The sequence below is a fragment of the Rhincodon typus genome, chromosome 6 (genome assembly GCF_021869965.1).
Source record: "Rhincodon typus isolate 14 chromosome 6, sRhiTyp1.1, whole genome shotgun sequence".
Classification (NCBI taxonomy): domain Eukaryota; kingdom Metazoa; phylum Chordata; class Chondrichthyes; order Orectolobiformes; family Rhincodontidae; genus Rhincodon; species Rhincodon typus.
Window position 1 is genome coordinate 27,429,659 of NC_063337.1, and position 15,037 is coordinate 27,444,695.

The 15,037-nt window shown below is 40.1% G+C and overlaps 1 protein-coding gene across 2 annotated transcripts in view; it reads left to right on the forward strand.

The window, feature by feature from the left end:
* Nucleotides 1-15,037, forward strand: part of dclk1a (doublecortin-like kinase 1a) — a 318,233-nt gene that overhangs the window by 243,099 nt on the left and 60,097 nt on the right. For both annotated transcript variants that reach the window (XM_048597930.1, XM_048597931.1), the window contains 4 exons: nucleotides 932-1,040; nucleotides 1,929-1,986; nucleotides 5,144-5,263; nucleotides 5,653-5,799. In XM_048597930.1, coding sequence (XP_048453887.1) covers nucleotides 932-1,040; nucleotides 1,929-1,986; nucleotides 5,144-5,263; nucleotides 5,653-5,799 — 434 coding nt within the window. The remainder of the gene's footprint in view (nucleotides 1-931; nucleotides 1,041-1,928; nucleotides 1,987-5,143; nucleotides 5,264-5,652; nucleotides 5,800-15,037) is intronic.

Consider the following 15,037-nt stretch of genomic DNA (forward strand, 5'->3'; position numbering starts at 1 on the left):
CATAGATCATAAATAGTTGAGGCCCTGGGATTGATCCCTGCAGCAATACACATTGTAGTTTGGCAACCTAAAATTGAACCTTTTGTTCCCAACTGTGTTTTGTCTCCAACGTCTGCATTTTACTTTTATTCCTACTTTGGCTTGGCCTGATTGTATTCATTTTTTTAAAAGTCCCCTCCTGCCAGTTCCTATTACTCAATTCCAGCATCTTCCCAATTACAAATGTTTGGTTAACTGGTCTTAGTGCTCATGGCACAGGTGGTCTTTCTTGTGAAAATTCCTACATGCAGTTTTTGCTACTCATGGTGTTTCTCTATTTATATCTTGTAGATATCTTTTCCTGATTTACAATTGCTACAGTTTTATACTGTATGGTGTTGTAATAACTTTGCAATTCAAATGAATCAGGTAGAATGATTTATTTGCACAATGTATTTTTTAGAATGAATGTGCATCTCTATAACAGAGACACTAGCATTTTATCGAAAGTAAATACTACTCACCTAAAACTGAACATTTTACATTTTAGAGATAGTAGGAGCTGCAGATGCTGGAGAATCCGAGACAACAAGGTGCAGAGCTGGATGAACACAGCAGGCCAAGCAGCATCATAGGAGCAGAAAGGCTGACGTTTCGGGCCTAGACCCTTCATCTTTTCTGATGAAGGGTCTAGGCCTGAAACGTCTGCATTTTACATTTTAAACCACTTTAGCTTAGAAATTATTGTTGTTGATATTAGTGGGTCAGCGGAACATATGACATTCCTCTGGTAATTATTCTATCAAACGCATTAACCCTATTAACATAAACCTACAATAAAAAAGAAGGTACTGAGTATTTCCCACAAATATAACCAATATTAATTTATCTTTACATAAAGACTTAGCTTTTGTGATGTGGTCTTAACTTTAACTAATATTCATTCTTGCAGAAGTTGTCGAGGAAACGTTCCAAGTGCCAGCATCCATAGCTGAACGTTACAAAGTTGGAAGAACTATCGGTGATGGAAATTTTGCAATTGTGAAAGAATGTATAGAAAGGTTTGTATGTAAAAATGTTCAAGTAGTCATTAGTTGTTTGAGCAGAAATATTAAGAGGGTATTTTCCAGAACATTGCACTTGGGATATAAAGCACTGGAGGAATCAAATAACATTAGATCTCCGCTCTTTGTAGGTATGTCTAAATATACTTAGTAAAATACAGTGAGGCATTTTTAGCCTTCTATGTGAGAACCTTCTTCATTCATCAGATAGATGCCCCATGGTAGGGGATCCTGAAGGTAGTTGATGTAGAGACCCGCCTTTGGCCACATGACCTGGATGGTCTGCCTGAGAGCATGAGTGGTGCACCCAGCTCACAGACCTATCAGGTGAGGAACACGTTTTAGGTTCTGTCTCCCTCTTCCCTACAGGTGAATTGAAAAATGTGGCTATTCCGGCAATGGTCAGAATATGTAATCTTAGAGCTATGTGTACATCTGAAGTTGATTGGCAGTTTTCTCCCTGATGCTGGTACACAAAGCACATCCTGGAGAAATACCTGTGAATAGAATGGGCTATGCAAGTAACAAGGATAGGGAAAATACAGGCAGCTTCTGTCTCACAGACACTGTGCATCCACATGGTAAAACTTCCATTCAGTTTTAACTCAAATAGTATTGTAATGGATATATCATGACTTTGAATACATGTGTACATACTTATCGAATACTTGTACCATCTGAAGATTAGGGTCAGAGAGATCTACACCACAGAAAAAGGCCCTTTGCCCACTAAGTCCATGTCAGTCAATAGCAATTAACTATTCTATATAAATGTTATTAATCTAACAGCTATTAATTTAAAGAAAGTGTATAACAAATTAAAATAACTTCTCCAATTGATGTTTGTGCTATGGTGTCATTTTTAATGATGTTTTCTTTCTTTAGGTCAACTAGTAGAGAATATGCTTTGAAAATTATTAATAAAAGCAAGTGTAGAGGCAAAGTGAGTACTGGAAGAATTATTTTATTCAAATGCTGGTAAAAGCTAGAATTATAAATCTCTGGAACATTTTACGGTGTTTTATATAAGGGACACTCACTGGGTCAGTTAGGCTTATGATTTGAATCTCAGCATTGATTAGTCTATATTTATGCATGTCCTTGATAGATAAATAATAATGTTTCTAGTAGTGAGGCAGGAGACTATTCCATCTTAGAATGAAGCAAGACGTGTCAAAATACAAGTACTGCACAAATAATATGGCTTCTGCTGTCTACTCTGAGAAAATGTTGTTGGCTACAGTACTCTTCCAGCTGAAAGTTTAAAAAAAATGGGAAAGAAGCACTTGGTAACAAAAACTTTAAAGAAGTAAATATAATGATAAAATAATACCTTTCAATTATGTGTAGATAGTAGAAAAAATCTATCAGGAAGTAAGACTGTACTTATTGTGTATCAAATAGGTAAATTCCGAACTAGTAATCTGAACAAGAGAAAATAACTCAGAAATAAGAAATTGCCGACAAGGGTGCTGCTGTTGTTGTCTGGTGGACTGACCTCTACATTGTGGAGGTTGAGCGTAGGGTCTCAGTCACCTCTTCCTATCTCCCCTTTGGACCATGAACCCACCATTGAACGTCAAGCTCTTGTTTTCATGACTATCACTTACTTCATCTCATCTGGAGTTCTCTGAGGGCCATACAGCCCTCTCCTACCTTCTTTCCAAAATCCATAAACAGGACTGCCCAAGCTGACCCATTGTTTTGTCCTGTTTCCGTCCCATGGAACCTATTACTTCCTGCTCATGATTTTCTTTCCCATCGTCCAGTAGCTTCGCACTTACATCCACAGTTTGTTTGATGCTTTACGTTGGCTTCAAAATTTCCAGTTTGGCAGCACCAGCCACCTCAGTTCCGCCATGGATGCGTAGTCCCCCCTACATGTACATCCTCCATCAAGACAGTCCGAAGGCTCTCCGTTTCTTTCTTGAGAGATGCCCTGAACCATCCCTATCCACCACCATCGTCCTCCGCCTGGCAGAGCTCGTCCTCACTTTGAACAACTTTGTCTTTAATTCCTCTCATTTCCTTGGCCATGCGGCCCATGGGTCTCTGTAAACACCTGTCTCTTTGTGGGCTGCGTGAAACAATCCTTGTTCCAGTCTTACTCCGGTTCCTTCCCACAACTCTTTCTCCAGTACATCGATAACTTTGACTGCACAGCCTCACATTCTGCTTCCTGCAGGGACTCCATTCCATTCTCCCTGTCTCTTTGTCTCCATCATAATTTTTCTGATAATACCAGCTTCCACAGGAGGCCTCAAAAATGTCCCCTTTCTCCTCCACTGAAGATTTCTCGCTATCATGGTTGTCAGCAGCCGGACTTCTGCCCTCACCCTTTCCCACTCCTTCCCTGGTCCTCACTTTCCACACCATGAGCATCCATATTAAAAGGATCATAAGCCTCCATTTCGGCCATCTCCAGAGGGATGCCACCATCAGACATATATTGCCTTCCCTACCTTGTCAGCATTTTGCAGGGACTATTCCCTTAGGGATACCTTTGTCCACTCCTCCTCCACTCCCGACACCTCCCCACCTTCCCATACAATTTGCAGAAGGTGCAACGCTTCCCTTTTTACCTCCTCCCTCGTCATTGTTCAAAGCCCCAGACAAACCTTCCTGGTGAAACAGCAATTTACCTGCACTTCATTCAATTTAGTCTACTGTTTTCACTACTCGCAATATCGTCTCCTGTACTTTGGAGAGATAAAATGCAGACTGGGTGTCCGCTTTGTAGAACACCTACACTCTGTATGTAAAAACAACCCAGAGTTTCTAGTTGCTTGCCATATCACCATTCCACCATGTTCCCACACCAACATTTCTGTCTCAGGCCTGCTGCAGTGCTCCAGTGAGGCTCAGAGGAACAATACCTCACCTTCCACTTAGTTACCTTACAGTCTTTCAACATTGAGTTTAGCAATTTCAGAATGTGTACACCTTCCTCTATATTTGTTATGCTTCCCTCCCACCCCTAAGCGCTGTCTTATGTTGGGTGTTCCAGCACAGCCAACCATTTTAAACCATTTACATTTCTTGTTAGCATTCTACCTAGCATTTCTCCCTCACTCAGCCTATCATCAGCAATCTCTTTGTTTGCCAATCCTTTCTCTCGCTCTCTCTCTCATTTTCTCTCCCTCTCTCTCTCTTTCACTCTCAGCCCCATTTCCACCCTTTCCCAGCTATTTTCAGTTCTGACCAAGGATCACTGGACTCAAAACTTTAACTCTGTTTTTCTCTCTACAGATGCTGCCAGATCTGTTGAGTTTCTCCAGCACTGTTTTTGTTTAAAAAGTTAAGATGTTCCAGACTACCACAACTTCTGCACTTTATTGTCAGCAATGCCAATTCTACATCATGCAAATCCTAAATCCCTGACCTTTCTTCATATTCCCTCTATTTTAAACGTCAAAGAAATCATTTGTGAATCTTAACACATTTGGTATTAATCTAAATTTATTGTTGTGGTTGGTAAGTATTTGCAGCCCAGTTATTTTTCTGGACTTCTGCAGAATTATAGAATTTCTACAGTGTGGAAACAGGCCATTTGGCCCATCAAGTTCACACTGACCCTCTGAAGAGCATCTCACCCAGACCCACACCTCACTCTATCCCTGTAACCCTGCATTTCCCATGGCTAATCCACCTAGCCTGAGCATCCCTGGACACTATGAGCAATTTAGCATGGCCAGTCCACCTAACCTGCACATCTTTGGACTGTAGGAGGAAACTGGAGCACCTGGAGCAAACCCATGCAGACACGGGGAGAATGTGCCAACTCCACACAGACAGTCACCTAAGGGTTGAATTGAACCCAGGTCCCTGGTGCTGTGAAGCAGCAACGCTAACCACTGTGCCACCCCCAGAAGCCAATAAATTTTCTCTAAGGTGGAAGCTTCAGCAAACAAAATGGCAACTAGGTTTGTACAACTACTGTACAACAGTGGATAATATATATTTGCCTTTACGTTGCTGTGTATGATACGAGGTAATTTACAGCATCTAAGCATTATTTTTGATTGCTTTGGTTTTGTCAGGAAAAGCATGTCAACCTTGAAAATATTGGACTAAGAAACTGCTTCTTGTGCCTCTGACAGGAGCATATGATTCAAAATGAAGTTTCCATCTTACGAAGAGTTAAACATCCAAATATTGTTCTTTTAATTGAAGAAATGGATACACCAAGTGAACTTTATCTAGTCATGGAACTTGTCAAGGTAAGAATACTTTGTTGAGACATGAGTCACAGAATGAAATAAGTCCTTAAGAATAATTCTTGTTAAGTTCTGTTCTCCAGTTGTATTGTATGGACTTACAACCTCAGATGAATAAGGCATTTTCATGCTTAAAACAAGAAATCTTTATTAACTCTTCACTGCAAAGAAACTGTGATTTATTGATTTGTTCATTGATTGAGAAAATATTCTGTTTTAATTGCATTTAATTCTTTTTTTTGTAAAGGATCTCAAATTAATTAAACATCTTAAATATATAAGAATGCAATATTATTCCTAAGAATTTGAAAGCAGTAGAAATAACTTCTTTGTCTATTCTGTTTGATAGGGAATGTACATGACAAATATTCATGAGTGCTATTTCTCTTCAGGGTGGAGATCTTTTTGATGCCATTACTTCCACCAATAAGTACACAGAGCGTGATGCCAGTGGAATGCTGTACAATTTGGCCAGTGCTATCAAATACCTGCATAGCCTTAACATCGTACACAGGGACATCAAACCAGAGAATCTACTGGTAAGTTATAATGTAAAAACAGTGCAGTTAGTTAATTACTTATCATGACAACGCGACAACTATAATACAGCACCCTGAAATAATATGAGAAAGAACAACCAGTTAAAAGGGGAATGAGTGGCTTGTTTGTTAAAGATCTGAGGAATTATCCATCATTATTGGTAAGTCATGAATTGTCAGTTGTATTAATAATTATATTAGAAATAAAAACAAAGGAAATCCCTCTTTCTGCCAGGCTCATACTTTTAACCTGGCCTGGCTTATAAGTGACCTCAGTGCTACAAGTGCATTGGTTAAATGTTAACTTCTGTTCAAGTTACTCAAAAAGACGCACCACCACCTTCTCCAGCAACTAGAGATGGGAAATGAATATCAACACCCATAATCTAAGAATGTATATAAAAATAAGCTTTGTCTGCCCTCGTCAGTGGATATAGCAGTCATGTATCATTTGACAAAATATGGGCAAGTTCTGAGGGACAAACTTTTCATGGTTCTTTTAGAACCAAATGAAGGTGGCACCAGAAAATATGCCACTGATCTAGGACTCCCAACTCCATTTTCACCCCAAGATATTTTCGCAAGGGCAGGGGTGGGAAGCAGGCACCAAAACTCATCTCCTATTAAATGATGGCATTGTGGACTTAAGAGTGAAGTATAGTTTTCATGGAGGCAGCCCAGATTTCAGCAGCTGTCACATTTTACCTGGTGAACATCACTTCCACAAAACATTGAGGATGATGTGGGCATAGAATTTACTCTTGATGGGACACTTTAATGTTCACAGTAGTGGTTTGGCAGCACCACTACTGATCAAGTTGGCTGAGTCCTCAGGGATGGAATCGCAGCCTATGAAGGAGTGTCTGTGGCAACTGGTGAGGGAATGTTTGGGAATGAGGTGACTGCAACGGATAGATCAGATCAAAGCATGGTAGTCTGCTCCAAAAGGCCTTCGACAAGGTGCCGCACAAGAGGCTACTGCATAAGATAAGGATGCATGGCATTAAGGGTAAAGTATTAGCATGGATAGAGGATTGGTTGACTAACAGGAAGCAAAGAGTGGGGATAAATGAGTGCTATTCTAGCTGGCAGTCAGTGACTAGTGGTGTGCCTCAGGGATCGGTGTTGGGACCGCAATTATTTACAATTTATATAGATGATTTGGAGTTGGGGACCACGTGTAGGGTGTCAAAGTTTGCAGATGACACTAAGATGAGTGGCAGAGCAAAGTGTGCAGAGGACTGTGAAACTTTGCAGAGGAACATAGATACATTGAGTGAGTGGGCAAAGGTCTGGCAGATGGAATACAATGTAAATAAATGTGAAGTCATACATTTTGGTAGGAGTAGTAGTAAAAAGGATTATTACTTGAATGGTAAGAAGTTGCAGCATGCTGCTATGCAGAGGGACCTGGGTGTCCTTGTGCATGAATCACAGAAGGTAGGTCTGCAGGTACAACAAGTAATTAGGAAGGCAAATGGAATTTTGTCCTTCATTGCTAAAGGGATTGAGATTAAAAGCAGAGAGTTTATGTTGCAGCTGTACAAGGTGCTGGTGAGGCCACACCTGGAGTACTGTGTGCAGTTTTGGTCACCTTACTTGAGAAAGGACGTACTGGCACTGGAGGGGGTGCAAAGGAGGTTCACTAGGTTGATTCCGGAGTTGAGGGGGTTGGCTTATGAGGAGAGACTGAGTAGATTGGGATTATATTCATTGGAATTCAGAAGATTGAGGGGGGATCTTATAGAAACATATAAAATTATGAAGGGAATAGATAAGATAGAAGTAGAGAGGATGTTTCCACTGGCACATGAAGCTAGGACAAGAGGGCATAGCCTCAAGATTAGAGGGAACAGATTTAGGACTGAATTGCGAAGGAACTTCTTCACCCAGAGGATTGTTAATCTATGGAATTCCTTGCCCAGTGAAGTAGTTGACGCTACTTCAGTAAACGTTTTTTAAAAAAAGGTAGATTTTTTTTGAACAATGAAGGAATTAAGGGATACGGGGAGAACACGGGTAAGTGGATCTGAGTCCACGAAAAGATCAGCCATGATCTTATTGAATGGCGGAGCAGGCTTGAAGGGCCAGACGACCTACTCCTGCTCCTAGTTCTTATGTTCTTATACAAGATTGAATGGTGGTGGTCAATGAAACAATTGATTAGAGGTGGAGGTTTGACAGATATTCCATCCTCAGCAATGGAGAAGCCCCGCTCATCATGGCAGAAGTTAAATCTAAAGCATTTGCAAGCATTTACAGCCAAAAGTGCTGAGTGGCTGATCATCTCAACAACAAGTTCTGCACATGTTAATGGGTGTCAGCGCACCAATCACAACATTGACTTACAGTTCCAGAAGTCACTGCTGTGTGTAGACCTTGGGGGGCAATGTAACTGGAAAGAAAATGAGAGGGAAAGCTGCATCTTGGTCTACAATCAATTTCATTAATTCAATTGGTAACAAGAAATGGCTGAAAGCATTGGTTATTGCAAAGGCTTTGGACTTTGACAACATTCTGGCAATAATACCAAAGACTTGTGCTTTGGAACTACCCTCAGCCCTAAACAAGCTGTTCCAGCACAAATACCGCATGGTCATCTACCAGCGGAAAATTGTTCAGCTATGTTCTCTCCTCAAAATCAATGAAGCTAACCTGGAGGTGACAAAATACTATTTCCTTCATCATTTCTATATCCATTAACAGTATGACAATCTAGAAACCTCATGGTCACTTTATCTCTGGATTTGCGACAAGTTTGAAATTGGTATTCGCACAAGGTTCAATCAGGAGCCTTGACAGTAATCCATCTTAGTTACTGATTTCCTGAAGATTTACAATTCCAAATAATTTATACCATACCAAATGCTTTGAAGATTATATTTACTATTCTGTAGCACTTCATATCCAGCTGCAGCAACAATCTTTGTTCTCAATACTATCACCTTTCTTTCAAGTACTTGGTGCCTTGCGTGTCATTAGGTATATATTTGCTATGGAATTCACTTGACATTTTCTAAAATATGTTCAAGGCTTTTCTCTCCACAGGAAGTGTTGTGTAGTACTATGTAAAAGTTTAATTAGTTGAGAAATATTAATGATTAGAGAAAATAGGAACATTAATGTACTAATGAAGCAAATAGTTCCAAGGCTTGGATATGGATTACCACAATGTAATATGCTAATTACAGACATAGGCCTGGGTCTATAGAATGGAGATTTGATACGTAATGAATTGCATAAAGAATAACATAATTTCAACAAAAAGCCATGTTCATTTTTGTTATTACTTAGAGTAAAGTATGGTAACTACTATATGAAGCAGTTTGTCAGCTTAAGCAAAGCTTCTGACGAACATGTCAACATCAGAACTATAAATACATAGACTAGACTACTCCTATGTAAACCAAAACGTTAAAAAGTATATGACATGCTTTCACCTAATTGACTCAAACAAAAACAGCAAAAAATCACAACTGACTATATAACAAAACTTGGGAAGGAAGGAAGTATTATATAATATAATGCAATATGAAGAGCATTAACTAACATAATGCTGGAAAACGTAGCAGCCAATTTAAACACGGTGTGATTGTCCAAGCAACATTAGTGCACTGATCAGATAATGGCCTGGATATTACTTGGATTGACAATTACAGTCAGATTGACGCTCTGTGTCTATTTCTTTCTGTTAGCGCTGAACTCCACATTTCTAACTAGCAATTCTGATGCTGTCTCCTTCAAAAATGCCAAGCTTACTTGAAATCAAATAGCTCCCCTCGGATTGGAGGAGATGAGGCTGCACCTCCTTTTACAGCAATCAATGAGCCGCATCCTGAGGTTTAAATATTCAACAGTGTGGCTAGCCCCTTTGACAATGACTGTGAAAGGCCATGTATGTAATTGTTAGTTTAAGTTGGCACTAGTTAGGGTGTCAGGGTGCCAGGTGGTGAGGTGTAGTTGTGTAGATGAATGGTGTGCTGGGTGAAGGGGGTTGGTCAGTTTACTAGTTACCCAGGAGTTAGACTGGATTTTTTTTATCATCTTAACCTTTCCTGGGTAACTTAACTGAAGCGTGACCCTCCAAAGTATCTGACTTTAGAATAGAATACAAATGTATTGTCATGTGTACATTTACATGAAAAGTACAGTGAAAGGTTTTATAAGCTGTCCCACCACAGAGCCTACTTCAATGACACAAGTCATACATAATAATTTAAAAAAAGTAAAATGAAGACAACGTTCATCACAGTTCATTTAGCAGCTCCTGGGCTTGAGGAAAGCTGATGAAGGAATGATAGAATACCCTAAAGATGCAACTGGGACAAGACCACCATTCTGGGAAAAGACTACCACACCAGGCTACCAGAATGCTGGCTGGAAGCCTCTGCCAAAAGAGACTGCTAATATGCCCTGAGACTGCCACTCCTGAACAAAACTGCCTGCAAGGCCACTGGAATACCTGGAAGATGACTTTATTTGTTTTTTCAGAGCTCTCCAGACAGAGAGGAATTTCCCATCAGAATATTCAGTTTGCCAGGCAATTTCCAGAGTTGTGCATCTGGGATTCCATATGGTCCTGATGCACAATTCTAGTCTGTGTTATTCCAATGACTATCTGCCCACCGGAATATCTGAGTCAGTGTGCTTTAGAGATGCATATTGGTCAAGATATTAGAAGAATGATCCAGCTGTTCTAAAGGCATTTCTAACAGTGCAGCACTCCTTTTATCCTGCAGTGATGCATTATTCTTGATTTTATGCTTGAGTCTTTGATATGATGCCTGAGTGCATAAATTTCTAAGCTCGATGAGAGAATATATAGACTACTGAGCCAAGACTGACACTCCAGCAAGTTAGATATGATAATTGCTAATAATTATCAGAGATATTAAAACTACCAATGCAAAACCAGTAAATAGCAAACAGGGACCAATTAGCATTGAGAAAAAAATAAACTAATGAGCTTTTAAAAAATCTTTGGACTCCTGACTTATTTTGCAGGGAAACATAAGAAAAATGGTTGCTAACACCATAAACCTCTAAAACAAAGGCATAATTCGTAACAAAAATCAACAAATTTTCCAAAATTCCGTTTAAGGCTTTGTTCCTAATACAATATACAGCAAACCTTTTATTAACCAGCACCTATGGGACCAGGCGTGTGTGGTTGATCAATTATTCCAAATAATCAAGAGCTAACCCCAGTAAACCCTGACCAAGTGAAGCTTCAAGACATCAATATCCTCAATAAGTCTATGTAAAAACATCAATACACCTCCTAAAATCAATGTAAAAACACACTGTTATACTTTATTTGCAGCATAAATATTCAGATATTACAGTAGATCACATTATTTGAGGTATATAACTTTTGCCAATTTAGCAAAAAAGCAACTTGATAAGGTGCTGGTTAAAATAAAGTTTGTTATATATAAAAGAAAGATAACAATTGAAAATACCTCTTCTAAATGTTTTCGAGGTTGGTGATTCCTGTCCATGTACTGGAGCTTGATATTTGTAAGTTCCATTCTATCTCAGGAATACCTCCATACAGGCATGAGTCCTTAGAATGTGTCTGCGTCAATTGTCTGTCCAGAATTATCTCAATTGCCAGGCTTATTTTCAGGACTTAACCTAAGTACCAGAAGTGCCTTTCCCAATCTCAGACATTCAACTTTGCTGCTCTCAGTTGTCAGCTAACTCAAAATGCACTTCGAGTCATACTTGCTTAAATTTGGGCTTAATATCCTACTTTCTGTTTTATTCAATTGTGGGATAAGGACATCACTGCCTGGGCCAGTATTTGCCTACTTGCCCTTGAGAAGATGGTGGTAGTGAGATGACTTCTAGAACCGTTGTAGTTCATGTGCTGTAAAAAAAAACTGTTAGGGAGGGTTTTCTGAAGGAATGGCAATATATTTCCAAATCTGGATGGGAGTGGCTTGGAGGAGAACTTGCAGATGGTGTTGATCCCATGTACCTGCTGCCCTTGTCCTTTTAGATGGAGGTGTTTGTAGGTTTCAAAGCTGACCTCATCCAATAGTCTACAGATGTTTCCCAGATTTTTGCCATGTAAGAGATGTTCCCTGAAGTGGAGGAAATAGTTGAAGACCCTCCATCCTACACCCAAAAATTGTACTTCCCCTTTCAAAGGGGCAGAATGGAGTCAGCCTGGATCATGAACTTTTGATTTACAGAGAGCAGCTGGCCATTTAAATCACCAGTTACCTCCCCTCCTGTAGGATTTTGTTAAGGACTGACATCCAAAATCTGGGGAAGTTAGGTCATGTTTTAACCTTGTAAATTTTTTGAGCAGGCAGGGAAAAGGTACCCCTTTGGCTCTGGTCACATAGCACATTTGAGGAAGGTAAAGCCCACTTGGAGAGAAGTGAGTTGCTCCTTTTGGACAGGCCACGTGCCCTTTGAGATTATTCATAGTGGATGTGCTTGTGGGCAAAAAACACATTAATTTATTGGGACTGTCAATCAGTCAAGGAACTGTCTGGAAAGTTTTAAAACAAAAGATTGGTTTCTATTTCAATCTGTCTGTTGAAATTAACCTGAGGATTCCCATTATTAGAATAGTGGAACATGTGTGATTTCTCAAGAATCCACTATCACTGGAGGATGCCTTTCATTTGAGTTTGGTTGATGGCTACAGATGGTTTTGAGCCCTTGATGTGGGAATTTGAATTCCAATGTTTGTTACACTTGAATGAAAAGTTTTATTGTATAAATTATTATTAATTGAGGTGAAAGAATTTAAATATATAAATGTATCTTCACAAATAGGTGTGGATTTCTCAATATAGCAATGTCTGCAATACACATATTTTATTTAATAGAATTTTTTTTCATTTCTGCATGGATCCGAAGAGATAGGAGAGGCGCTAAATGAATATTTTTCTTCAATGTTCACACAGGAAAAAGACAATGTTGTCGAGGAGAATACTGAGATACAGGCTATTAGACTAGACGGGATTGAGGTTCATAAGGAGGAGGTGTTAGCAATTCTGGAAGGTGTGAAAATAGATAAGTCCCCTGGGCCGGATGGGATTTATCCTTGGATTCTCTGGGAAGCTAGAGAGGAGATTGCAGAGCCTTTGGCTTTGATCTTTATGTCGTCATTGTCTACAGGAATAGTGCCAGAAGACTGGAGACTAGCAAATGTTGTTCCCTTGTTCAAGAAGGGGAGTGGAGACAACCCTCGTAATTATAGCCTAGTGAGCCTTACTTCGGTTGTGGGTAAAGTGTTGGAAAGGATTATAAGAGATGGGATTTATAATCATCTAGAAAGGAATAACACAGTTTTGTGAAGGGTAGGTCGTGCCTCACAAACCTTATTGAGTTCTTTGAGAAGGTAACCAAACAGGTAGATGAGGGTAAAGCGGTTGATGTGGTGTATATGGATTTCAGTAAAGCGTTTGATAAGGTTCCCCATGGTAGGCTATTGCAGAAAATACGGAGGCATGGGATTGAGGGTGATTTAGCGGTTTGGATTAGAAATTGGCTAGCTGTAAGAAGACAGAGGGTGGTGATTGATGGGAAATGTTCATCCTGGAGTTCAGTTACTAGTGGTGTACCTCAAGGATCTGTTTTGGGGCCACTGCTGTTTGTCATTTTTATAAATGACCTGGATGAGAGCGTAGAAGGATGGGTTAGTAAATTTGCAGATGACATCAAAGTCGGTGGAGTTGTGGATAGTGCGGAAGGATGTTGCAGGTTACAGAGGGACATAGATAAGCTGCAGAGCTGGGCTGAGAGATGGCAAATGGAGTTTAATGCGGAAAAGTGTGAGGTGATTCACTTTGGAAGGAGTAACAGGAATACAGAGTACTGGGCTAATGGTAAGATTCTTGGTAGTGTGGATGAGCAGAGAGATCTCGGTGTCCATGTGCATAGATCACTGAAAGTTGCCACCCAGGTTGATAGGGTTGTTAAGAAGGCATACGTTGTGTTAGGTTTTATTGGTAGAGGGATTGAGTTTCGGAGCCATGAGGCCATGTTGCAGCTGTACAAAACTCTGGTGCGGCCACACTTGGAGTATTGCGTACAGTTCTGGTCACCGCATTATAGGAAGGATGTGGAAGCATTGGAAAGGGTGCAGAGGAGATTTACCAGGATGTTGCCTGGTATGGAGAGAAGGTCTTATGAGGAAAGGCTGAGGGACTTGAGGCTGTTTTTGTTAGAGAGAAGAAGATTAAGAGGTGACTTAATAGAGAGATACAAGATGATCAGAGGATTAGATAGAGTGGACAGTGGGAGCCTTTTTCCTCAGATGGTGATGGCTAGCATGAGGGGACATAGCTTTAAATTGAGGGGTGATAGATATAGGACAGATGTCAGAGGTAGGTTCTTTACTCAGAGAGTAGTAAGGGCATGGAATGCCCTGCCTGCAAAAGTAGTAGACTCGCCAACTTTAAAGGCATTTAAATGGTCATTGGATAAACATATGGATGATAATGGAATAGTGTAGGTTAGATGGGCTTCAGATTGGTTTCACAGGTCGGCGCAACATCGAGGGCTGAAGGGCCTGTACTGCGCTGTAATGTTCTATGTACTCTATCTATCTATGATCCTGAATTCTGCCTATGATGGACACTAGGTGTATTAGCATAGTAGATGAAAGGGGAAATAATGATAAATGGAGGGATCCGGGTTGGTGTGAGTTGGTACTAAGATGGCATTGGGCTATAAAGAACAAGGAGTGATTAGGTGGCATTGATTAATATGGAGGATATAGGGGTGCCATGGGACATTGGGTGTCATTGGTTCAGTTGTATAGGGGTGTGGGTAATAAGGGAGTTGAGGGCAAGAGGGATGTTTTATCTGTTGGTCTTAATTTTTAAACTTTGGACAGTGACAGAGTCCCCGGGCAGGCTTTTTACTAATCCTCCTTCTCCCTCAGGCATCTTCTTTAGCTCTTCCAATTCCCCCAAATCAAATCACAATTAGGAAGATTGGGCAGTTGTTTTTAAAGTTCAGGTTTGCAGGGCTGGAAAATTCTCCCCGTTTCTGCACACTTGACCTGGGAATAAGACTCAGGGCCTGCATATTGCTTGTGTTTATTGTTTTTGTTTGAGATGTGCAGTTTATTGTGAATTTTTAATTGTAGGAGATAAATTTGTTTAGTTTTTTAAAAATCTCAAGAATGCTGCATTGGTTCTTGTACCTCTTATAATGTTAGGTTATGCTGTTTTATTTATTCATGGAACATGGGCATTGTTTGATAGGT